The sequence below is a fragment of the Octodon degus genome, unplaced genomic scaffold (assembly GCF_000260255.1).
Source record: "Octodon degus isolate 3935 unplaced genomic scaffold, OctDeg1.0 scaffold00113, whole genome shotgun sequence".
In the NCBI taxonomy this organism is placed as follows: Eukaryota; Metazoa; Chordata; class Mammalia; order Rodentia; family Octodontidae; genus Octodon; species Octodon degus.
The window spans coordinates 6900861-6924543 of record NW_004524689.1 but is presented as its reverse complement, the minus strand read 5'-3'; the positions used below and the strand labels follow the sequence as shown (position 1 = coordinate 6924543).

Here is a 23683-nt window from a genome sequence, read left to right as displayed (position 1 = left end):
CTTTTACAGCAAAGACAGGGAGACAGGACAACAGAAAACTAACTGGTTAGTCAACATGAAGTTACTTCATGTTGCCTCTTAAAGAATTAAAGCGCAGGGTCCTCCACAATCACTGGAAGTGGCCAGTTGGAGAAATTTGGCTGTTATTTCTCTAACCTTGATTTTCAGAAGTTCAAATAAACAGGTTAATTTCAACTTGGTGATATGGAACTTCAGCGTGAATGATTCCTTTTTTGAGTGTGTGTAATGGAGATGGAACCCAGAACCTCCTGCATGCTAGGCAAATGTTCTCATCTTGATTTTTTTTAATTTGATTTTTTGAGACAGGATCTCGCTGTGTAGTTTAGGCTGATCTCTAACTTGTGGCGATCCTCCTTCCTCAGCCTCCTGAGTGTGTGGATACCTGGCTTCCATCATGATTTTTAATCATCTAGGAGCCTAGTGTAGAGCTTAGTCCAAGGCAGTAGCCTTCTGAAATTTTTGTTTTGTTTTATTGAGAAAGGATCTTACAATGTATTTCAGGCTGGCCTGGAACTCATTGTGTAACCCAGGCTGGCTTTGAACTCTCAGCAATTCTTCTGCCTCAGCCTCCTGAGTGCTGGGATTACAGATGTGTGCCATCACACTTGCCATTGAAATTGTATTTAACAGCCTGTGTATGTATTTAAGATTTCATTCCAAGGCCCTAGCTCAATTTGCACCAGTGATGCAGTAATAAAATGGAAAAATTTAGGCCATTTTTTCTTCCCCTTTTTTATGCTACTTAGTTACATCTTCAGCAACACTGGAAAGGGCACTCTTCAATTTTTAAAATTCAGCCTATAGGTTGGAAGAGTTTACAGATAGAACTTTGCAGGTTGGAAAGGGAAAAACCAATAAGCACTTTACAGTGGCAGACTTTAATTTAAGTATTAGTATTATACATCTACTTATTCATGGAAGGATGCTCTGAACATTCAAGGATGTATACTTTGAAATGCAAAATAAATTCCTACTAACTGAATTTTAAACATTCTATTAAATAAGACTTGGATGTGATTCAGTAGCAGACCCCATGCTTAGCATGCATAAGGCCCCCAACACCACCCAAAAACAAAAAATGAAACAGCAAGCTACTCTTTGGGTGTATTCCTTCAAGTTACGGTTGCATGTGAATAGACTACAACTCCCGTCATGCTCCGGGGCCTCACGAGATTAATATCAGTTAGAACTACATCTCCCGGCGTCCCGCCGTCTCGTGTGTGATTGGCTGCTATGAGAACTACATCTCCCGGCAGGCCGCTGGATGGGGGGGAGTAGAAGGAGCGCTCTGACCGCCTTCCAGCGGCTTCTTGGAATTACTCTGGTCTCTTCTTGAGTATGGAGGCGACTGGGGATTCTGGTACTGTGGAAGCCGGCGAGATCCGGTCTCTGAAGGCTTGTCTGTTACGCCGCAACCGCACCCGCGAACAACACGGCGTGGCCGCCTCCTCCCTCGAAGAGCTGAGGAACAAGGGTTAGCCCTGCACCGGGCCCGGGGAGGGGGCTGAGAGCCCGGTGGGTCCAGATGCCTAACAGTACCAAGGAGAGGCCTGGGAAGGTGACTTGGAGATTCTTGCAGCACAGGAGGAGCCTTGGGACAGAAATGGGCCACGTGGGTATAGCGAGTAACAGAGTCTAGGCCTTTAACTCCTCTCGTGTTAGACTCGTAGTTGGGGAAAGGTTGGCAAAAAGTCATGTGCAGACGAAGTTCGCTTGGATTTAGGTGACCTGCCTGAGGTAACAGGTTTGGTCATCAACCCGAGGCTCGTCGCACAAAGGTAATAGCTGAGACAGGTTGCCTGCAACTGGTACCTGTGCCATTGAGGAAGCTGCTAATGACCTCCCTGGTGAGGTCCGCGAGAGGACAAAGCTCCGCGTCCAGCCCAACACACTCCATACTGCTTGCCCTTGCAACTAACCCATCCCTGAGCCCATAGTTTTCTCGTCAGCAGAGCTGCTGTTTGCAGCCCTGCTACAGATAAGTGTTCGGTCTCTCAAATAAGTCAAGGTATTCAAATGATTTACAAATTTTACTGGCCTGCAGGGCCAAGTCATGTATCCAAAGACGTTCTGCAGGTTTGTGCGAGCCGACCCAAATCATACAGTAGATGTGTCATGGTGATGTAGCCCCAACTATCTGACAGAAGGCATGGGACCCAGGAATGCCAAAGCACTATATCATGCTTTGATGACATGGTTTTTGCCACATCAGTGTTTACATATTTGTTCCTGGCATTAGGATACTTGAGTTTTAGTGCCATTCTGTGCACTGGTTGGGTGTACTTGGCACACAGGCTTTTGTCCTCTGCAGCTGGGCTTTTTAGAGGCTCACTGTTCTATTTTAGGTGCCTATTTTTTAACTCAGTCATGTATATTTTGAACATCTTTATTAATACATTCACTTCTACATGATTTTAAATTACTGATTTCTCATAAATATTCTATAATTTATTAAACATAATCTTTATTTATTTTTTATGGTACTGGGAATTGAACTGAGGACCCTGCGCTTGCCAGGAAAGCGCTTATTCTACTGTTCTATTTTAGGTCATAGTGTTGTCAGAAGATATTTGTAGTCTCTTTTTCTTCAATTTAGTCTCATTAGCGCTTAAGGTATCACCATCATTCAGTGAGATGGTACAAACCCATGTTGGAGAAAGCCCCTTGATGAGATTAAAATAAAAATCTAATGATACAAGCTTCTACTTCTCTTGTATTTCCTGTGAGCTAGTATAACAAGGAAAGACACTGGAAAAAAAAAAAAAAAAGCATTTCTTTCTTTTTTTTGACATTCGATGCACAAGAGAATTTTTTTATCTTGCGGTCCTGGGGATGAAACCCAGACACATAGGAGAATTTTAGATGACTACTGAATAAATAAATGAAATCCATCATCGAACCTCTTCTGGTTGGCTATTCATTCACATAACAATTTGAATGCCTTCTATATGTGGATGTAGAATGCTGCAGGAAGCACATTTTCATGAACCAAACTTGATTTAAACCCCCGCTCTGCCACTTATTGTGTGATATGTGACAAATTACTGGGCATTGAATTTGTTGTCTGTAAAATGGGAATAAAAGCAGGACTTGCTTCACAGGATTAATACTGTATGTGAAAAGTACTTAAAATAGTACTAGGCACTTCTCTGCCATATGCCCCTCTGCCTTGGCACCAGCCAATTATGGACCGAACTGTAAGCTAAATAAACCTTTCCTTCCTTTAAAAAAAAAAAAAAAAAAAAAAAAACCAGGTACATAGGATTGCATTAGCGCTTATTGTTACAATTGTTACTGTGATCATTATTATCCCCTCAGGTCTAGGGACTTGCATATTGAGAGCATTAGAGGAGATGTAATTTATGGACATCTTTCAGTTGCCAAATATTTTCTTCTCAGCCTGTGACGTTCTGGCCATCGACAAGTCGCTGACACCAGTCACCCTGGTCCTTGCAGAGGATGGCACCATCGTGGATGATGATGATTACTTCCTGTGTCTCCCATCAAATACTAAGTTTGTGGCCTTGGCCAGTAATGAGAAGTGGAAATACAGCAATTCGGGTAAGAAACTGGCCATATATGCAATAGGCACAACAGTTAATTTTACTACTCAGCAACTGCTTGCTATATGTCTGGCTGCTGAAGCTATTATGCAGTATTTACCTGAAAACGTTCTATCTACCAGACATGGTGCTAAGTCCTGGGGATGAAGACGATACAGACATAAGTCTGACACCAACTAAAATGCATCATCCTAGAGAAGGCAATATGACCACCTGGAGTCAAGCTACAAGGGTCTGAGTCTGGCTCTGCCATTTACTAACTAGTTAGTAAGTCTAGGCAAATTATATACCATCTCAGTGCCTTAATGTGGTCATAGTTATAGTACCTGTCTCCTAGGATCTCTAGAAGGATAATACAGTACGTGTCAAACTAGAATCTCTCATCAGTATTATTGATGTTTTGGTCTAGAGAATTCTATGGTAGAGAGGCTGCTTTGTATATGGTGTGATGTTAAGCAGCATCTTTGGTCTGTTCCCACTAGGTACCTATAGCAACTCCTTGACCCAACTATGACAACCAAGAATGTCTCTAAATGTTATCATATTTATATTTTACCTGACAGAGTGAAGGATTAACAAATATTACCGTGTGTGTGTGTGTGTGTGTGTGTGTGTGTGTGTGTGGTACCAGGGATCAAACTCAGGACTTGGAGTTGCCAGGTAGATGCTTATGCCACTGAGCTATTTCCCCGACCCTACCTTTTCACCATATTATCATCACTGGAGGTGAATAATATTGGCAAGCAAGAATGAAAGAGCTAAGGCAGTATCTCCAAAGCCAGGCATGGTGGCTCATACCTGTAAGTCCAGCACTTCGGTGGCTGAGGCAGGAGGATCACATAGAGAGTTCAACATGAGCTTGAACTACAAAGCAAAACCCTGCCTCAAAAAAAAAGTATCCCCCCAAAAAATCTTGTGTGCTCCTAAATTGAGAAAGTCACCCATCAGCAATGGCTCTATAAGCCACCTTTACATTTGGGTCTAAGGGACAGCAAGTGTAGGTTATTCCAGTTAAAATTGGGACCAATCTCCACATACAGAAATGCTGGTGAAAATGAATGTTTGCATATACAAAACCAGAACATATGCCAGATGTGGTGGTACATGCCTAAAATCCCAGCACTCGGGAGATTGAGGCAGGAGGATCACTGAGTTCAAACCCAGCGCTTGAACTACATAATAAGACCTTGTCTCAGAAAAACAAATAAACAAAAAACTAGAACATGCTCAAACCACAAAAAAACTAACAGAAAGGAATCGGGTAGGATCGTGGGTCTATCCATGGCTATATTTTGGGGTTAAGTGCCTTCTCTTCATAAAACACAAATAAATTGAAAGTGAAAGAAGAGGAAGCGTGACAGTCCTTGCTTTTGTAGGATTTCTTGAGTGAAGTTGCCTCCTCCATTGGAATGGTCCTGAATAGGGTCAGGAAGGATGCAGCCACCGTGGAGAGTCTGTGGGAGTAGGTGAAACCAGTGCTGGAAGTCACTCTAAGCCTGCTGTTCTCTCCTGTATGTCAGATGGTGGCACAGCTTGGATTTCCCAAGAGTCCTTTGAAGTAGACGAAACAGACAGCGGGGCAGGGCTGAAGTGGAAAAATGTGGCCAGGCAGCTGAAGGGAGATCTGTCCAGCATCCTCCTGCTGTCGGAGGAGGACCTGCAGGTAAGCCCCCTCCACAGCTGGTATGCACGCTCGCCCAGCCGCACAGCTCTGCTCAGTGTCCATGCCTCTTACCATGGTAATTCTGTGGTTTCTACTTTCCTTTGCAGCACTGGGGATTGACCCTGAGCCTATGCACTGCACGACTTCCCTGGCCTTGTACAGAGACAGGGGCTGGTTGCCCAAATTTTTTATCTTGGTTTTTTTTTTTTTTGTTTGTTTGTTTGTTTGTTTGTTTTTGGTGGAACTGGGGATTGAACTCAGACACTTGGGCTTGCCAGGCAAGCGCTTATTCTACTGAGCCATCTCCCTGGCCCCTTTTATCTTGTTCTCTCAGCCTTTCATAATGCTGGAGAGATTGTAAATGTGCACCACCACACTGATTATTTCTTTCCTTTTTTAAAACTCTTTTTTTTGGGGCTGGAGAGATGGCTCAGTGGTCTAAAGCACCTACTTAGAACAAGCTTGGCAAGGCATCAGGGACCGCGGTTCAATCCCCCAGCACCACATGCCAGCCGGCCCCGCCCCCTGGTGGGCTGAGCTGGCCACACACACACCACACTCTCTCTCTCTCTCTCTCTCTCTCTCTCAAATAATAAATAAAAAATAAATAAATAAATAAATAAATAAAAATAAAATAAAATAAAACTCTTTTTGGTCTTTTTGAGAGAGGGCCTTGCCATGCAGTTCAGGCTGCATGTAGCTCAGGCTGGCCTTCAACTCAAAGCAGTCTTCCTGCCTTGGCCTCCTGAGTGCTGGGATTACAGGTGTGCATCACAGTGCAGGCTCTTCTTTCTTTCTTTCTTTCTTTTTTTTTTTTAAACATAGTGTGCATTCATTTATTATATTTTATTTATTTATTTATTTATTTTTTGCGGAACCGGGGATTGAACTCAGGCCATTGCACTTGCCAGGGAAGTGCATATTCCACTGAGCCATCTCCTCAGCCCCGGCTCTTCTTTCTTAATTCCTTATCTGCCTCCACCTCCTACCCACCCCCACCCCCACCCCCTTAGCCTTATCCCATAACTTGCTGAGTATGAAACCCAGGGCCTTGTACATGCCAGACAAATACTCTACACCTAATAATTCGTTTTTGTTTGTTTGTTTTGGTGGTGGTACTGGAAATTGAACCCAGAGCCTTGCCACTGAGCTATATCCCTAGCCCCCCTTTTTTCTTCTTTTAATTTTGTATTTTGAGACTGTCTAGCTAAGTCTTACTAATTTGCCCAGGCTGAGCTCAAACTAGCAACCACCCCGCTTCAGTCTGCACAGCTTCGTTTTTAAATAATTCTTGCATTACAATTAAGTCTTCATTTTATGGTCTTTTTTCATTCTTCACTATGCATCAGAATTACCTGTGGATTTTTTTCTTAAATGCAAATGTCCAGGCCCCAGTAAGCTCTGGGGAGTAGAATGGGGGGGTGCTTCTAGCAAATGTAGATTTGCCAGGGAGGTGCTTATGTCACTGAGCTATCTCCCAGCCCTTGTAGCAGATATGGATTTGGAATGGTTGGTTCAAATCCAATTCTGTCATTGCAACTTTGAGGCAGCATCTTAGCTGCTCTGCTTACATTTATTTCCTCTCCAGCAAAACTGGGATAAAAATGTTGTTTTCATTCAACACTTTTGATCTTAGCCAAAAGGTCGAGAAGCAATGTGTTTTCATTTATAAGGAATAGACTCAACCCCTACTCTGTGCCCAGCATAGTTCTGTGCCCTGCGCCATGGGAGTGGACAAACCAGACACTGGTGTTCTGATGAAGGGAGGCAGACAGCAAAAAAGGACCCCATGCATACCTGTCATCCCAGCACATGGGAGGCTGAGGCAGGAGGATTGCTGCAAATTCAAGGCCAGCCTGAATTAATATTGCAAGACCCTGTCTGAATAAGTAATATGAATATTTTCACATGGTTCGTCATTAAGAGATACTGAAAAACACACAATAGCCAAGAAGTGAAAACAAACCCAGTGCCTACAATGACCAGATAAGGAAAATGTGGTAAATTGGTACTGTCCGATGTCCTTCAGCTCCAAGAAGAGTGACACACTTTTGTGTGACAATAAAAGGCCACATAATCTGTAATTGCATTAGTGGCCAGCATATCCAAACCCAGAGAGAAAAGCAAGGTGTGGTGGCACATACCTATAATCCCAGCTATGTGGGAGGCTGAGCCAGGAGGATTGTGAGTTCAAGGCCCGCATAGATAATTTAACAAGAACCTGCCTAAAAATAAGGTCTAGAGGGGATGGGGATGTAGCTCAGTAAAAGAGCACTTGCCTAATTATGCAGGCCTGGGTTCAGTTCCCAGGAGGGGGAGGGCCAGAACAGATTAATGATTGTGTGGGCCAGGGGCCTTGAGAATCAGGGAATAATTGCTTACAGGTTTCTTTTAAGGATGGTGATAAAAGTTTTGTTTTGTGCTAGTGATTGAACCTGGACCCCACACATGCTAAACATGTGCTCATTACTTGAGCTATGCCCTGGGCAGTCATAAGATCAGTCATGGGAATGGTTGTGCAACTCTGAATATACAGAATTATTGAATTGTATATTAAAACCCATTGAATGGATGGAAAGGAAGCAAAATCTATTGGACAGATATTTCAATAAGGCTGCTGAACAGAAAGGATGCAGGTTTCTCTCGTTGGCGCCAGCTGGCAGGTTAGTGTCCCAAGCTGGAGATGTTTTCCAGACAAACAAGCCTGTGTAAGTCTTGTCCTCCCCAACCCCTTTTTGGAGACAGAGTCTCACTGTGTAGTGCAGGCTGGCTTGGAACATGCTTATCTGGCCCAGGCTGGTCTCACCCCAAAGGGATCCTCTTGCCTCAGCCTCCCGAGTGCTAGGAATGAAGGTGTGTGCCACCATGCCCAGCTCTCCTCCTTTTTTGATGTGAATGGAGCTTCCTTGCCTGTTTATAAGTGAATATTTGAAAGGCTTCCTGGGTCAGTGTGGAAAAGACACCCTCATTCCTTTTCCCAGTGCAAGGTGCTTGGTTCCTGAATGTACTGTGTGGCATTTACCAAGCACCCTTGCACGCCGGGGTTTGGGCTCTGCCCATCTCCCCTTGCCAGGCAGTGGGGAGAAGCTCATCCCAAGGGCATTGGGCACAAAGGCCTTGCCAGGATAGCAGTGTCAAATGTAAGTTGTTTGTCACAGCCGGGGCCCTGACAAGTGGGCTCCAGAGAGAAGAGCAGGACCCCAGAGTTGAGGCTGGCCACTCCCAGATGAAGGAAAGCAGGCCCAGCAGGGCGGAGGGCCATGAACAGGAAGGGGAGGAGCACAGCATCTGCTACGCTCGGGCGATGAGACTGAGACATGGTTCCGGGGGGCACACCGGTGCCTTCCTCCTGGGATCTGTGCCCCTTAAATTTTGTGAGAATATACTAGCAGTAATTCAAAAATTGATACAACGTCAAATTTAAAAATAAAATTTTCTCCTAGAGAGGCCATTCCTAATCTAGCACTCAAAAGATACAAGCTCTTGCCAGGCACCATGTTACAGGCCTGTAATCCCAACTACTCAGGAGGCTGAGGCAGGAGGCTTGCCAAGTTCCAGCCTAGTGTGGCCAACTTAGCAATATAGTAAGACTCTGTCCAAAAACAAAAAATTTTTCAAAACCTGGGGATGCAGCTAAAAATGAGAGCCCTGAGTCCAGTCACGGGACCACTATATAAATACATAGCTCTTGGGGTTTGGATTTGTCCCAGTGAGGCACCGAAGAATTGTTTTCTCATTTGCCCATTTCTACACTAGAAGATTGTTGAAAAGTTGCCCGTTGGGGCCAGGGAGATGGCTCAGTAGAATAAGCGCTTGACTGGCAAGCACAAGGGCCTAAATTCAATCTCCTCTTCTGCAAAAAAAAAAAAAAAGAAAAAAGTCGCCTACTTCCCGTGAGCCTCTGCCAGCCCATGGGTCACTGGGGAAAGCTAATGCCATCGGTGTGCGGGGTATATCCAGAAGTGCCCTGGTCCTCAGCACCAGTCATGTGCTTAGGTGCTCATCGACGTGCCGTGTCCAGACCTGGCTCAGGAGCTCTGCCAGAGCTGTGCTGCTGTCCAGGGGCTCCAGAACACACTGCAGCGGGTGCTTGACCAGCGAGAGGAGGCCCGGCAGTCCAGGCAGCTCCTGCAACTTTACCTCCAGGCTCTGGACAAGGAGGGCAGCATCCTGTCAAGGCAGGAAGGTAGGATGCCCCCTGAGGGTTTCTCAGTGTAAGAGGCCCCTGTCTGCAGACACCCCTCCTCCTCAGGGTGCCTTCCTCTGTCCCCCAGCCTGGCTCTCCCCACCTGCTGGGCCATGTGGTTACAGGGCTTGCTAACCTCTCTCTCACATCTGCTCTGCAGAGTCCAAAGCTGCCTTCGGGGAAGAGGCAGATGCAGTTGACACGGGCATCAGCAGAGAGTGCGCCTCTCAAATCACACTTACAAGCCAGATTCTTTCGGCGCTGCAGGAGAAGGCTGCCCCAGAGCTGAGCTTATCTAGTCAGGATTTGGAGGTGGGCGAGGACAAGGGTCGTGGAGCTGCAGAGTGACTTCCCTTGGAGGTGTAGTGGGCCCATACAGAGGCAGGGGCAGGGTTTCTTTTCATCTCTGCAAAGCTGGACCTATAGCCGCTAGTTTGCCTGCTATGTGCCAAAGCAATCGTAAGCGCCTCCCTCATCTAAGCCAAAGACACTTTAAAAAGAAAATGGGTGCACCCCCAATGAACACCCCCCCATATCATTGTTATTTCTGGACCAGGGTTGGCCATGGCAGGGAGGAAAAGCTGGGCTTGAGATTCTGGATGGCTTCCAGCTGGCAAGAGTCAAGGAAGATCCATTGGCCGGGGCAGATGTGGGGCACCCTGTCCTCACAGAACTGGGCTACACAGTTCAAGGCCAGCCTCCACTACATCATGAGACTGTCTCAAGAGAAAAGGCTCTGCAGCCAACCCCAAGACCTATAGAGCAGTGCAGGAGAAGGCCACCCTAGGGACTTCCTGCACTGGCTAAGGCCAGGCCAGGAAAGCTTGACAAAGAGAGCCCATGAGGGTGGGTGCTGCCTCTTACCCACTGTCCATTTCCCCTTCCCAGATCCTCCCTGTTTAGTTCCTTTAGGGAAGGAATTTGTGTTGACTTGAGCTTGGCTAAATTTCCTGTGTTTGAATGCTAAGAGAAGCCACTTGACAATGTCTCAGGGCGAAGCAAAGGTCACATCACCTCCTGTGGCCTGGTCTCACTCCCCTAAGAGAACCCTGAGGTGCAGGTGAGGAGGTCAGAGGCAGTGCCTCTCAGGGGCTCTTGTTCTTGCTGCAGTTGGTCACCAAGGAGGACCCCCAAGCGCTGGCCACTGCTTTGCACTGGGATATAAAGAAGACAGAAGCGGCTCAGCAGGCCTGCACCCAGGAGCTCAGCCGGCGCCTGCAGCAGACACAGAGCTTGTGTTCGCTCAGGACTCTTTCAGCTAGGAAGAGCTCCCTGCCTGGAGACTTGCAGGGAACCAAGCGAGCCAAGCAAGACCCTGCCTAGCTACAGCCGGAAGACACAGAAGGAGACCCACAACAAAGGTTTCTGCTGCCAGTAAACACCCTCAGTCTGGTTATTTTCCTCCCTGCCATCTACTCTGCCCCTGCCTCCAGCTTGTTCTCTTGGCCCCAGCTGCAAGTCTGGCTTGTGTGCCTTCCAGAAAGCCTATTCCAGAGCGCTTCATATCCCCATTCTCTTATGTTTTGTTTTGAGATGGGGTTTCAGTATATAGTTCAGGCTGGCCTTTAACTCATGGGGATACTCCTGCCTCAGCCTCCTGAGTTCTGGGATTACACAAGTGTCCCACCATACCTGGCTTCATCTACCTATTTTCAATGATGTCAGTACACCAAGTCCACGCTGTTCTTAAGTTTTTTTGTTTAAAAGAGAGCCAAGGGGCTGGGAGATAGCTCAGTAAAATAAATGCCTGCCTGGCAAGCATCAGGTCCTGAGTTCAATCCCAAGTACCTAAAAAAAAAAAAAATGAGAGCCAGGCGTGGTGGCACGCGCCTATAATTCCAGTGCTCTAAAGACTGAAGCAGGAAGAGTGCAAGCCCCAGCTGGGCAACCTAGTAAGACCCTCTCTCAAAATTTTAGAAACTGTATTCGGGGGGTAGCACAAGCCTATAGAGTTCAAGGCCAACCTGGGATACTTACTGAGTTTAAGACCAGCTTTAGCGTGACCCTGCCTTAAAATTTTGTTTTTAAAGAGGGCTGGGAAAAGAGCTCAATGCAAAGCCATTTTTCGACCCACAGTATACAAAACATAAGCTCTTATTAGGCTTGACAGGGTCACTTGGTGATAGGTGCAGAGCATGCATGAGGCCCTGGGGTTCAATCCTCAGCACACACTCCCCAGAAAAGTAAATAGTATACATGAAAGTAGCGGTTAAGGACAATGAAAAGAAACTATTATATTTGGTATATTCATACTCTTTTTTTTTTCATACTCTTGTTCTATAGCCAGAACTATAGAATTTGAGATACAATTATATAACCAAGGTGACTGCTGGAGGCCAGACATGGTGACACACATCTGTAATCCCAGCACTCAGGAGGCTGAGGCAGGAGGATCACTGCAAGTTCAACCAGCCTGGGCTGCAGAGTAAGTTGAAGGCCAGCTTGGGCTGCATAGCAAAACCTTGTCTCAAAAAGACACACACACACAAAGAGGTGACTGATGAGAGCTGATGCTAGCTGCAGACTTGTTCCTCTACTTAATGAGTATTTTTGTTTGCTTAGAGGCACATTATTAAGTTTGTAGACCACAGGGACTTACAGAGAGTCTGATTCACCATTTCTAATATCTCAGTCAGTATTGGGAAATTATATCTGTTACCACTGTGAAACTTTCGTTTTCTAATATGTCTTATCAGCAGGGGGGAGAGGAGGTCATTACAGCGATTTCTCTGATACATCTGCAAATCTCACGGGGTGCAGTGCTGAGAACTTCCGGTTTAGACACCTCCTGTTCCTGTGCAGACTTGTTCTGCAGGTTTTGCAATCTGCCGTACACCATCCTTGTGAGGAAAAGGGTGATTGTTATGGCTGATTTATTTGACTTTTTATGGAGAGATCACTGACCAGTTCTATACATCTCTGTTTTTTGAGACAGGGTCTCACTATGTAATTCAGGTTAGCCATTAACTCCAGGCAGTCCTTCTGCCTCAGCCTCCTCCGTGCTGGGATTACAAGTGTGCACCACACACCCAGCTCACATTTATTTTTGGTGCTGGGGACGAAACTCTGGCCCCACACATGCTAAGCAGATGCTTTACCACTGAGCTATTCCCTGAGTGCACACTGGCCAGTTCTTAAACCAAGAAATGGAATGGTCCTGGGGTGGAGGATGGGGTGTAGAAGGCAAAGAGAACGACAGGAAGAACTGTTTCCCTCTGTGACCTTCCAGGAGGGCACAGAGCCACTTGGCATCCTGTTACCGACGCCTTACGCCCGTTGGATTGCATCGGCTCCTGCATTTACCTTCTGTAGCGTATTTTGTAGCGCCTGCCTCCTTTAGCCTTAATAAAAGCCAGCGCTTCTGTTTGAAAAGCATTGATTCAGTGTACCGAGCACAGCGCTTCAAAAGATGGGAGATGAGAATCATCTCCAAGAAAGTGGCATTGCACGTGAGTCCCTGCTGGGGACCCGGGTGCCCTGAGGACATCAGATGCTGTGCAGACAGCAGTGAGTGACGTGGAACTTTGCAGGTGCTGGTAGGATGTGTCATGGCTTCGTCAGATACCGCTGCAGCACTGCCGCTGGAACGGACTGCCCAGCACAGTGAGGTTCTGAACAAAACAGTACATCTATCATTGAGTTACAGTGGAGCTGCACACTCCAAGGCACATTAAAACTGAAAAAGCTGGGCATGGCGGTGCTTCCCTGTAGTCCCAGCACGCGAGACGCTGAGACAGGAGGATCACAAGTTCAGAGTCGGCCTGGGCTACAAACTGAACTCAAGGCCACCTGGAACTACGTAGCAAGGCTTTGTCTCAAAAAAAATGTGTAAGGGCCTAAGTTTAATCCCCAGTTCTGCCAAAAAAAAATGCTAATTTAAAAAATAAAACATGGGTGTAGGGAGATGGCTCAGTGGAATAAACGCTTCCTTGGCAAGCACAAGGGCCTGAGTTCAATCCCTGGTTCCTCAAAAAAAAAATAATAATACTAACTTGTTGTGTTTTTCTGTATGAAGCGGGATTTGGCTCCAGGCTAAGGTAATTTTGAACAGGTTTGCATCTATGTGAAGGCCTAGCAGGACCACCAGAAGTCATGGGGCCCTGCTTTCATGCTTGTAGTAAGTTCAGCTGCTCAGGAGGCTGAGGCAGGAAGGTGTTGAGCCCTGGAAAGCAACGCCCTTGGGGCTTTTTGTGCAACTTTTAACCTGCTGAGTCCCAGCATGCACCACGTGGAAGCCTCAGAAACAGACTCAGCTGGGCTCATCTTGTCTGTGACCTCCACACGTCACAAAGGCTACAGAGTGAATTCAAGACCAGCCTGAACTACACATCAAGACCCTGTCTCAAAACAGGGATCCTGAGTTCAAGGTCAGCTTGGGATACAAAGGGAGACCCTCTCACAAAGGACAGCGGCTGGAGTGTAGCTTGGTAGCAGAGCACTTGCAAAAGATAAAGTAGCGGCTTGTGTAGCTGACATCCCCTATGCAGAGAGGGATCGCTTTCCTTCCCTGGCTAGGCAGGGCAGTAGGTCAGTGAGGCCACTCTGTCACCAGTCACCTCCCTGACCTCCCTGACAAATGCCATAGTGGACCCTCTAGTTAGGCTGGGTTCTTTTTCTTTTTAATCTTTTATTTATTTATTTGATACAGAGTCTTGTTATGCTCAGATGCCTAGTGATCTTCATGTCTTAGCCTCCCCAGCAGTGGGATTATAGGCTTTTGGTGGCACAGCACACCCAGGGTTCTCGGGCCAGCACAGCATGCAGTACCAGGGATCGAACCTGGGTCCTTGCGCTGGCCAGGCAGGCACTTAGACCACCAAGCTATCTCCCCAGCCCAACAACTTGGGCTCTTAATGGCAGTTTAGTTTTAACTTAAAACCAAAGTCTTGAGTTCTGACCCAAATGCCAGCTGCTTATGCTTCCAAATGATCTCAGATACGGAATTAACCCTTCAAGAGTTCTGGAAAAAAACGTGACATCCTTTCCTGTCCATAGGGTTAGTTGAGAGCTGGGGAGATAGCTCAGTGGAGTAAGTGCTTGCCTGGCAAGCACAAGGTCCTGAGTTCGATCCCTGGTACCACCAAAAAAAAAAAAAAAAAAAAAAAACCCCGGTTCAAAAAAAAAAAAAAAAAACAACAATGAAGAACTGGGAGCTTTGGTTCAAATACCTGGGTTGGATGTGGTGGCACACGCCTGTAATCCTATAGAGGCTGACGCAGGAGGACTGCATAGGGTTAGTTGAGAAATCCTGGGCTACTTTTTCTAATGAGCCTTTGACAAGTTGAGTTACGGCCAGCCCCTGGGAATGTATTGAGTTTGGAAGTTGGGTCCACCGTATGTCTAAAAATAGCCATGAGCAGACAAGCAGGCCTGACATCATCCTGCTCCTGGTAGGAAAAAAGAATGTCAAAGCAGCTGGACTAATGAACTCCCCATTAGTGGTGTTCCATTCTTTCAGTGAGTCAGATGTCGGTCCCCATTAGGCACCAGGCTTGACAGGCACTGCGCTAATTGCCACTTACCAGCTCACCAGCCCCGCGTTCCTGGGTAAGAGCAGGAGAAAACTAATAGATTTTTTATTTTCCACAGAGAAAGGAAATAATAGTATATATGTTTTTTAAAAATGCTTTAATTACAAGAATTATTAATGTGCCTTTACCCATCAGATTGGCTGCTTAATTTCCTAATTAATTTTTTTCCTTCAGTCATTTTTTTTTTTTTAATGTATTTGATTGTTACAGGGGCTCACCATGCAGCTCGGACTCAGTGATCCTCCTGTTCTCAGCCTCCCCAGCGCTGGGATTACAGGCATACAGTGGTGCCAGGGATTGAACTGCGGTCCTTGCACTTGCTTTAAGCAGGAGCTTGCCTAAGTAGGCACTTCACTCCACTGTAGCCCAGGTTGATCTCAAACTCAAAAAGATCTTGCTGCCTCAGCTTCCTGAGTTCTGGGATTACAAGTGTGTGCCACCACCCCACTTCAGATATTAAACTGATAAGAACACATACTATACTTGATCTTAGCCAAAAGGCTGAGAATCAATTGTTTGAGACAAGTGTCTTGCTGTGTAGCGCAGGTTGGCCTGAAACTTGCTGTGATCCTCCTGCCTCAGCCTCCGAAGTCCTGGAATCAGAAGCGCACCACTAGCCCTGCTGAAAATTTTAGAACTTTGGAAGAGATGGCGGAATACTCACGCACTGCCCAAGCTCCCACAGAGCTTGCTCGTGAGTCCTTCAGCCAGTGTAGAAAACTGCAGTGGGCGAGTGTGGTGGCACATGTCTGTAATCCCAACATGTGGGAGGCTGAAGCAGGAAGCTGGCTGTGAGTTCAAGGCCAGCCTAAGAGTAAGACCCTATCTCAAACAAGAGAAAGCTGCAGTGAAGGCCAGGGGCTCCCCAAACGGGTCACACTGCACATTCGGACCAAGGAGCCTTATGCCCTGGTTTGCCCAAGTAAGACAGACAACACGTACAGTTCCAGCGGTGGTGCGCACACACTGGGGCTCCTTTGGTGTTTCTCCAGAAGTGTCACACTTTCCATCAGTGTGTGCTTATTTTAATAAGACAGCACCCCCACCTCCACCCCTGCAGTGCAGGGAATAAAGCACAGGACCTTTGTCCTAAGCTGCATCTCCAGCCCTTTTTTAGTTTTTTTAGTTTAGTTTGTTTTTTGGGTTTTTTTTGGGGGGGTGGGGGGTGTTTTATTGTTGTTTTTTTGTTTTCTTGCAGAACCAGGGATTGAACTCAGGCCCTTGCACTTGCCAGGCAAGTGCTTATTCTACTGAGCTATCTCCCTGGCCCCTTTTTAAGTTTTTTGAGACAGGGGGGTCTTGCTATATAGTTCCGACTGGCCTTGAACTCACTGTGTGTATCCAGGCTGGCCTCTAACACAGCAATCCTCCTGCTTCAGCCTCCCAGTTGCTGAGATGATGGGCATGAACACTCAACTTTTTTTTTTTTTTTTTTTTAGATATTTCTAAGTTTACCGGGCTGGGCTTGCAAACCACCTGCCTTGCCTACCGCAGTGCCCAAATGACAGTCTTGTGCCACCATGCCTTCTACATAAGTGCTTTTATTATCTGGATGAGGACTGAGAAACAGTGAGCTGTTCAGCTGGCCTTTGCCTCTTCCTTTCTATACAAAGTCCAGTTAAAATAAATCCTTTTTGGATTTATTGAAAATGGAATCCCTTGCTGGGAGTGGTACGTGTCGATAAGCCCAGAACTGCAGAGGCTGAGGCTGGTGTGCAAGTATGAGTTGGAGGCCAGTCCTGGCCCACACAGTGAGTTCAAGGACAGCCTAACTTAATACAAAACAAAAAATTACAGTCCCTGACCTAAGGTAGTTGGCGCTTGGCGGGTTCCCTGATGATGTCATTGGTAAAGCCTTGTTATCCCCAGGTACTTACTACTTAAAATGTAAAACCAGCTATTTTAAGGACTGTGGATGGAGGAAACTGACCAAAACTGAGAAGCAGCCTTTTCTTTTACACATAAAAAATATGTATTTTATTGGGGTTTTTTTTGCAGCAGGGTCTTTTCTTTTTCTTTAGGGAAGGGTCTACAGGGTGTTCGGGGTCTCGAAGTGATCCACCTGTTTATAGCCTCACAAGAGCTGGGGTTACAGGCGCATGCCCAGTCTCAATTGCTGTCTCAGCGCACCCCGGCGGCGGGGCCGGCACAGTAGGCCCCTGCCCTGCCCTGCTTGCAGGCGCTTTAATCCATCCGCTGAGCTATTTGGCCAGCTGTGACAGGGTCTGCTTTGTAGTTCACACTGGCCTCAAATTTAGGACAGTCCTCCTGCCTCAGCCTCCTGAGTGCTGGGATTATAGGAACGTAGAAAAATCTTTAAAAAGGCAAACTTCTGGGGCCAAAGAGGTAGTTCAGTGGCATAAGCACCTGCCTGGCAAGCGCAAGGTCCTGAGATCGGCTGGCCTTTGAGGCCAGCATCTTCCAGCAGTGCGCTGACCCAGTTAGCATGTCCTAAAGCTGCTGTGTTGGAAATGTGGATGCTATTAAGCCTCTCCCATCACAGGAGACTTTATCCAGCTAGTAATTAGGAAGATGAGCCCAGCTCTGCGAAAACGAACAGAAAGGTCAGCAGTCAGCTCAGTGACTCTGCTCCCCTGGTGTCACGAGAAAGGCTAATATTCAGTGTTCTCTGCCAGCCAAGGCTGGTTGTCCCAATATTAGGTCTGACCCTCAGAAACTTGGCCTAGCTCCGGGTGTGACTGCAAAGCCTTCTTTGAGACAGGGTCTTGCTATGGAGGCCAGGCTGGCTGGAACTCTTTATGTAGCCCAGGCTGGCCTCAAAGTTACAATGATCCTCCTGCCTCAGCCTCCCGCTGGGATAACAGGTGTGCACCACTACACCCAGCTTCTAAACTTTAATAAAATTCAGCATTTAGCATCTTGACTAGGGTGTTGGACCAGCCTTTCCCCACCCTAAGACCCCGTTACATTGTCCCTCTACCCATCACCACCATCCCTTAGGTAGGCTGCCTTAGACCTCAAGATACAACACCACAATGGGGTGTTTCCTTTAATGTCTGTGACTCAAGAGTCCAAAATAATCTTGTAATCAAGCTAGGGTTTCAGTGCTGTGAGGAAGAATTACAATGTGATAAGTGTTTTTGAAATCCAGCAGTTTACCCCTAACTTCATTCCAGCAGACCAAAATCCTGCTCATGGAGTGCCTTAGAGGATGCTCTGTATCACATCACACGGAGTGAAATTCTCCCAGCCAGGTGCACACCTACAATTGGAATCCCAGCTCTTGGCAGGCAGAGGCAGGAAGATCTCGAGTTTGAGGCTAGTCTGGGTGCCTTAGTGAGACCTCAACAAAAAAAAAAAAGGAAAAGGAAATTGTCTGTCATTCCAATTTTATTTATCCATACTAGGGATCAAAGCCAGGAGCTTTATAGTAAATTATATCCCCAGCCTTTTTAAATTTTGGGATAGGGAAGTGTTAAATTGCTAAACTGGCCCCATGGGGATATAGCTCAGTAGCACAGTGCCTGCCTGGCAAGTGTGAAGTTGTGAGTTTGATTCCCGGTACCAAAAAACAACATAAGAACAGACTTTTAAACTGCCCAGGCTGGGCTCAAATTTTGAGACCTGGGGGCCAGGGAGATGATTCAATGGAATAAGCGCTTCCCTGGCAAGCACAAGGGCCTGAGTTCAATCCCTGGTTCTGAAAAAAAAAAAAAAAAAATTAAGACCCTCCTGCCTCAGCCCACAGCCTCTCAGGAGGCAGGGATTATTGGCAAGCACCACCATGCTCAGCTTTTTTTTTCTTCCCACTTTTTTTCAGTACTTGAGATTGAACCAGAGCCTTTGTACTAAACTATATCTCTAGCCCTTTTTAAGTGTTATTTTTTTGTTTTGAGAAATGGACTTAATGATATAAGCCACTAAGTTGCACAGGATGGGCTTAAATTAGGGATCCTCTTGCCTCAGCCTCCCAGAGTGCTCCAGTAACCTTCATCTAACCATTATCCACTGGAAACAACTAAGGAATTAGGAAGCAGGAGAACAGCTGTACACAAAATACAACAAGGTCCTGAGTTCAGTCCCCGGTACCACCAAACAAAAATACTGACAAAGTCCCAGTATGAAACCTTGGAAGAAGCCAGGCATGGTGGTGACTTTGGTAGTCCCAGGAGAGGCTGAGGCAGGAGGGTCACCAAATGTTCAAGGCCAGCCTGAACACAGTGCAAGCCAGCATGAACTATAAAAGCATGACCTTGTCTCAAACCAAAACTAACGCTTGATGGGCGCAAGCCAAGGGCTGGCTGGCAGCTTCGCTGGGGTCTCTATTTTGAAGTCAATACTTTTAAAAGTAGACATCAAAGCAAAACTGAAGCCATGATCTGCAAGAAGAATTGGAACAAATTAATATTGTTACTAATTAAAACTGGAACATAATAGCAAGTTTGAATATAACTTTTATAAGCATGTCAGCATGATGCCTAATAGCAGGACAATTGTTTTAAAATTAATTTTAGTTAAAACATAAAGAGTAATTATTTTGCTCTTGGAGCACAACGTAAAAACTATGCTTACAAAGCTTTTGGTGCTGGGAATCAAATGCAGGGCTTCGTGCATGCTGGGTAAAGGCACTGCCACTTGCCAAGGTTAGGTACTTCCTGTCAAAGAACACTGAGGAGGCTCTTGGGAACTCGTGTGTCTGTGCCAGTGTGTGTCTTACTGGGGACGACTCCAGGGCCTCTGTGCTGCACCCATGCCTGTTACTTTTCACATTAAAAACCTTTTTGTTTTTGGAGATAGGGTCTCACTGTAGCCCAAGCTGCTGTCAAACCTATAGCAGAAAAGTGTTCTCGGAGTCTGGGCGTGGTGGTCCATGCCTGTAATCCCAGCATTAGGGAGGCAGAAAGCAGGATCACTCGGAGTTCAAGCTGTGTAGTGAGACCCTGCACCACAAAAAAAAAGTGTTCTTTTGGGCCAGGGAAATGGCTCAGCAGCACAGTACCTGCCTGGCAAGCACAAGGTTCTGAGTTTGATTTCTGACATATGTCCCCTCCCCCCAAAAAGTGTGTTCTCTTTAGATTCCCAATTACTCAGGTATGGGAGATTACTGAAATTTATGGTGGTTTTGTTTTGAGACAGGGCATCACTATACAGTTCAGGGCCTTCACACCTGGCCATTATAGAAATTAATTTTTTTTTTTTTAATTTTATGGTTCTTTTTAGACAGGGTCTCACTATGCAGTTTAGGCTGGCCTTGAGCTCACTTTGTAGCCCAGGCTTGTCTCAGACTTGCAGTGATCCTCCTGCTTCAGCCTCCCACATGCTGGGTATTATGGAAATTTAAATTAAAATACTTTGCAAGTGACACACAAGAAAGATGACGATGCTGAATTCACTTTATTGGGGTCATACCCAAGCAAGATGGTGGGGAGTCTATTTGCAGGAGGAGAAGGTCTTCCAGAAGAAGTTTTTACAGCGTGTTTTGTCTCGCCGAGGGGGCTGCTGAAGGGGCGCGCCATCCTGTCGCTTAACCACCTCTCTGGCGGCCCCCCGGATGAGGTCCCCAGTGCTGGAGTGGGAGGTCCACGAGTGCCACCTCGCAAGGAAGGTCAGGAGGCTGTTTTGCTTTATTCCCACCACCTCCTGCGAATGCTTGTAAAGAAAAGCAAACGACAAAGGAAAGACAAATCAGTAGCCTGCCTCTGGAGGCATGAAAAGATTGGCAGTCTCTTAATAGGAAGGAAGGATGGAAGGACAGACAGATGGAAAGATGGAAGGAAGGAAGGAGTTTCCTCAGCAATGAATGACATTTCCATTTAGAGGATGAATGCTCGCTTTGGTAGCACATACACTAAAATTGGAACGATACAGAGAAGATTGGCATGGCCCCTGCGCAAGGGTGACATGCGCTGTTATCATGAAGTGTTCCATATTTGTAACCACCTATAATATTCAAATAAGGGAACTAAACAAAAAAAAGGATACAGACGAATGTCCATTTTGTATCTGTGTATTCAAATGGTTAGGATAGATATATAGTTACATTCTCTTAACGAATAGAGGGATTTGTCCTAATGGTGTTTGTAAATAGGATATCATGTCCGCATCTTGTACAGCAAATAACCACTAGGAAGAATGTATGCAATGTGTTAATTATTGAAACTGTTCTACCAATTTGGTTTGAAACTGTTTCATTGCTATTTGTTTCTCAATAAAATAAAATTTTTAAAAATAAAATAAAATGTGTTCCCATCCTCAAAAAAAAGGATGAGAAAGTTAAGAGAAAGCCTTAAAGAAACTGCTCTAATTAAGGAAAAGAAACATTTGACAATTGCAGTCCAGGAAAAACCCCTGGCTGGTTCTGCCCCATTGTATTTACTGAGGTCCTTAATTACAAGGGTCAGGATGCTGGTCTCCTGCCAGGTGGCTGGCAGTAGGAAGCCCGAGGAGCTGGGTGGGTTCAGCTTGTTCCCATCTCGTACGCTCCTGGGCCCCAGAACTGCTCTGACACAGTTCACAGTGTAGTGCTAAATTCCACTCTTTCCTACTCCTGAGGAAGCCTCCAGTGACAAACGGCCTGTCTGAAACTCATCTGGTAATTTCAGAGAAAAATCCATTTTTAATGGTCAACTTTATGTACTCTTTCTTGGAACTTTTTCAAAACGGAAAAGAAAAATAAATCACCTCCCAAAGTTACAAATTCTCACCATGGAAAATGTAATGATGTCAATTCATTGGAGCCAGACAGAACATGGCTGGGAAGATGAATTAAGGCCCCGGAAGCCCTGGACAGGAGCCACTCCTGAAGGCACAGCCTGGAGCAATCACTTTGCGCTCACCAAGGCAGCTGGGGCACAGAGAGGCACCAGAGCACTGCCTGTCACTAAGGAACTACAGGCTGGCAGGGAAAGGAGCTGAGAACCAGGTTGCAAACAACCCCACAGTGTCATGGTTCAGCACCTTGCACACATATACACACATGCTCACACCTGGCTGCCCAAATGCCAAGCACAGAGATGGGCAGAGAGCAGGCTAGCAGATGGCCAGGAGGGGACCACACTCACCATGCTGTCCTGGCTGGCGGGGTCACCTTCCAGAGTGAGAGAGGTGGCTCCTGAGAGTGGCAGCGGCAGCAGCAGCAGCAGCAGCAGCAGGGTCCCACAGGCCCAGAGCCCTGTCCCTCGGGCTTGGCGGCCACCCATCCTGGGCGGCTCTGGTGCCGGCACAGTGGAGGCTGGAGGCCAGGTCTGTCAGGCTCTGGTGCAGGCTGTTGCTCTCCATGCCGGGGGAGCACCTGAAGCCCTTTCTTCATGCTTCAGTGATGACGCAGGTGCCCAGCGATGAGCGCGCACAAAAGCCTTCTGTGCCCCCTTAATGAAAGCCTCAGGTCTTTTTCTGCATTTAGAGCGAATTTGCTCTTATTTTGGAATGCATGTGCGCTTGCTTTGGAGGAAGTTCGACTTCCTCGTAATTATGCCTACCACAAGCAGGAAGCCATGAGAACAAAACCAAGTGATTTAACAAAATATAAAATTAGCCTCAGAGGAGCTGAAGATGTGAATTTTCGCCCATGTATAATTTTGCCCATCACTGCAGGGTTGGGGTGGAGCTGAGTGGAGCGCGTGCTTTGCATGCCTGAGGCCCTGGTTTGATCCCCTGCACCAAGAAAAGGTGACTGATCTGCCAGGAGCAGGAGAAGACTCAGAGCAGTGAGAGCCCAGATGCGCACAATGACAGCACTACTGACTTCAGCCAGTTACGGGCAAGGTCACCCAACCAGTCGTGCCCCTGGCCTAGCAGGTCAGACCAGCTGTCCAAGTTGTAGGACATTCTAACATGGCCAATGACCTGTGGTCTTTATGCTGCATGCTGGACACTCAGAAGCCTGAGGCAGGAGGACTGCCGGGAGTTCAAGGCCAGCTTGAACTACATAGAGACCTTATCTCAAATAACAGCAACAAAATACACCGAATGTTCCCGTAAGTGACATTAAAATTTTGAGGTGTTCTTGCAGATGACAAATTCATGGCAGCTCAGCCAGTTTCCTGTGTCCTTAGTATATTTTGCAAGTTGTTGTTATTATTTGTAGTACCTGGTATTAAGCCCAGGTCCTCGCACTGAGTTTGGCACCATTTTATTTTGCTTCCAAACAAGGTTTCACTATCTTGCCAAGGCTGACTTGAACTCATGATCCTCCTGCCTCAGCCTCCCACATAGGTAGGACCATCAGCATGCACTACTACACCCAGCAGATTCTCCAGATGTTATCTAATGGACCCACTAAACGTTCTGCTCACCGGGCAGGTCCACAGAACTCATACTATAAAGGCCCCAGGCCATCTGCCCCGACAGCCTAAGGGGCAGGACAAGAGGACGGCATTCCAGGGGAGAAGACCGTGCCAAGAGGGGCTCGGTGCTACAGGCGGGCCGCCAGGGCGGGGGACGTTTCAGGACAGTATTATTGGCTGTCAATAAGGGGCCTGGGATTTGGAGAATTTGATACTGCCCTCTGGTTTTGTTCTTTGAGACAGAGTCTCACTATGTAGTACAGGCTGGCCTTAAACTCGCTGTCTAGCCTGGTTACAGGTGTGTACCACCAGGGCTGGTGAGATGGCTCAGTGGTCTAAAGCAGCTACTTAGAACAAGCTCAGCAAAGCATGGGACCGCGGTTCAAACCCCCAGCACCACATGCCAGCCAGCGCTGCCCCCTGGTGGGCTGAGCTGGCCACACACAAAATAAATAAAAAAATTTTTAAAAAAA

General features: G+C 46.6%; 2 protein-coding genes, 1 non-coding gene and 1 pseudogene across 3 annotated transcripts in view; 2 read left to right on the top strand and 2 right to left on the bottom strand.

Moving 5' to 3' along the window:
• Positions 1-1252: 1252 nt before the first annotated feature.
• Positions 1253-11008, top strand: Dffa (DNA fragmentation factor subunit alpha). The gene is made up of 6 exons (XM_004639729.2): positions 1253-1495; positions 3421-3582; positions 5105-5247; positions 9244-9433; positions 9594-9745; positions 10544-11008. The coding sequence occupies exons 1-6, from the start codon at positions 1360-1362 to the stop codon at positions 10754-10756; spliced, it is 996 nt and encodes a 331-aa protein (XP_004639786.1). The 5' UTR covers positions 1253-1359; the 3' UTR covers positions 10757-11008.
• Positions 11009-15350: 4342 nt separating this feature from the next.
• Positions 15351-15477, bottom strand: LOC111812147 (annotated as a pseudogene).
• A 4733-nt stretch (positions 15478-20210) lies between these two features.
• The window catches only part of LOC101572976 (centromere protein S), a 14880-nt gene continuing 11407 nt past the window's right edge, over positions 20211-23683 (bottom strand). Inside the window, exon 5 of the mRNA XM_004639650.2 lies at positions 20211-20574. Within this exon, the coding sequence (XP_004639707.1) occupies positions 20356-20574 (219 nt within the window). The 3' untranslated portion in view covers positions 20211-20355. The remainder of the gene's footprint in view (positions 20575-23683) is intronic.
• On the top strand, positions 20750-20859 carry LOC111812141. Its single transcript, XR_002817725.1, has one exon. It is a non-coding gene; the product is annotated as a U6 spliceosomal RNA (small nuclear RNA).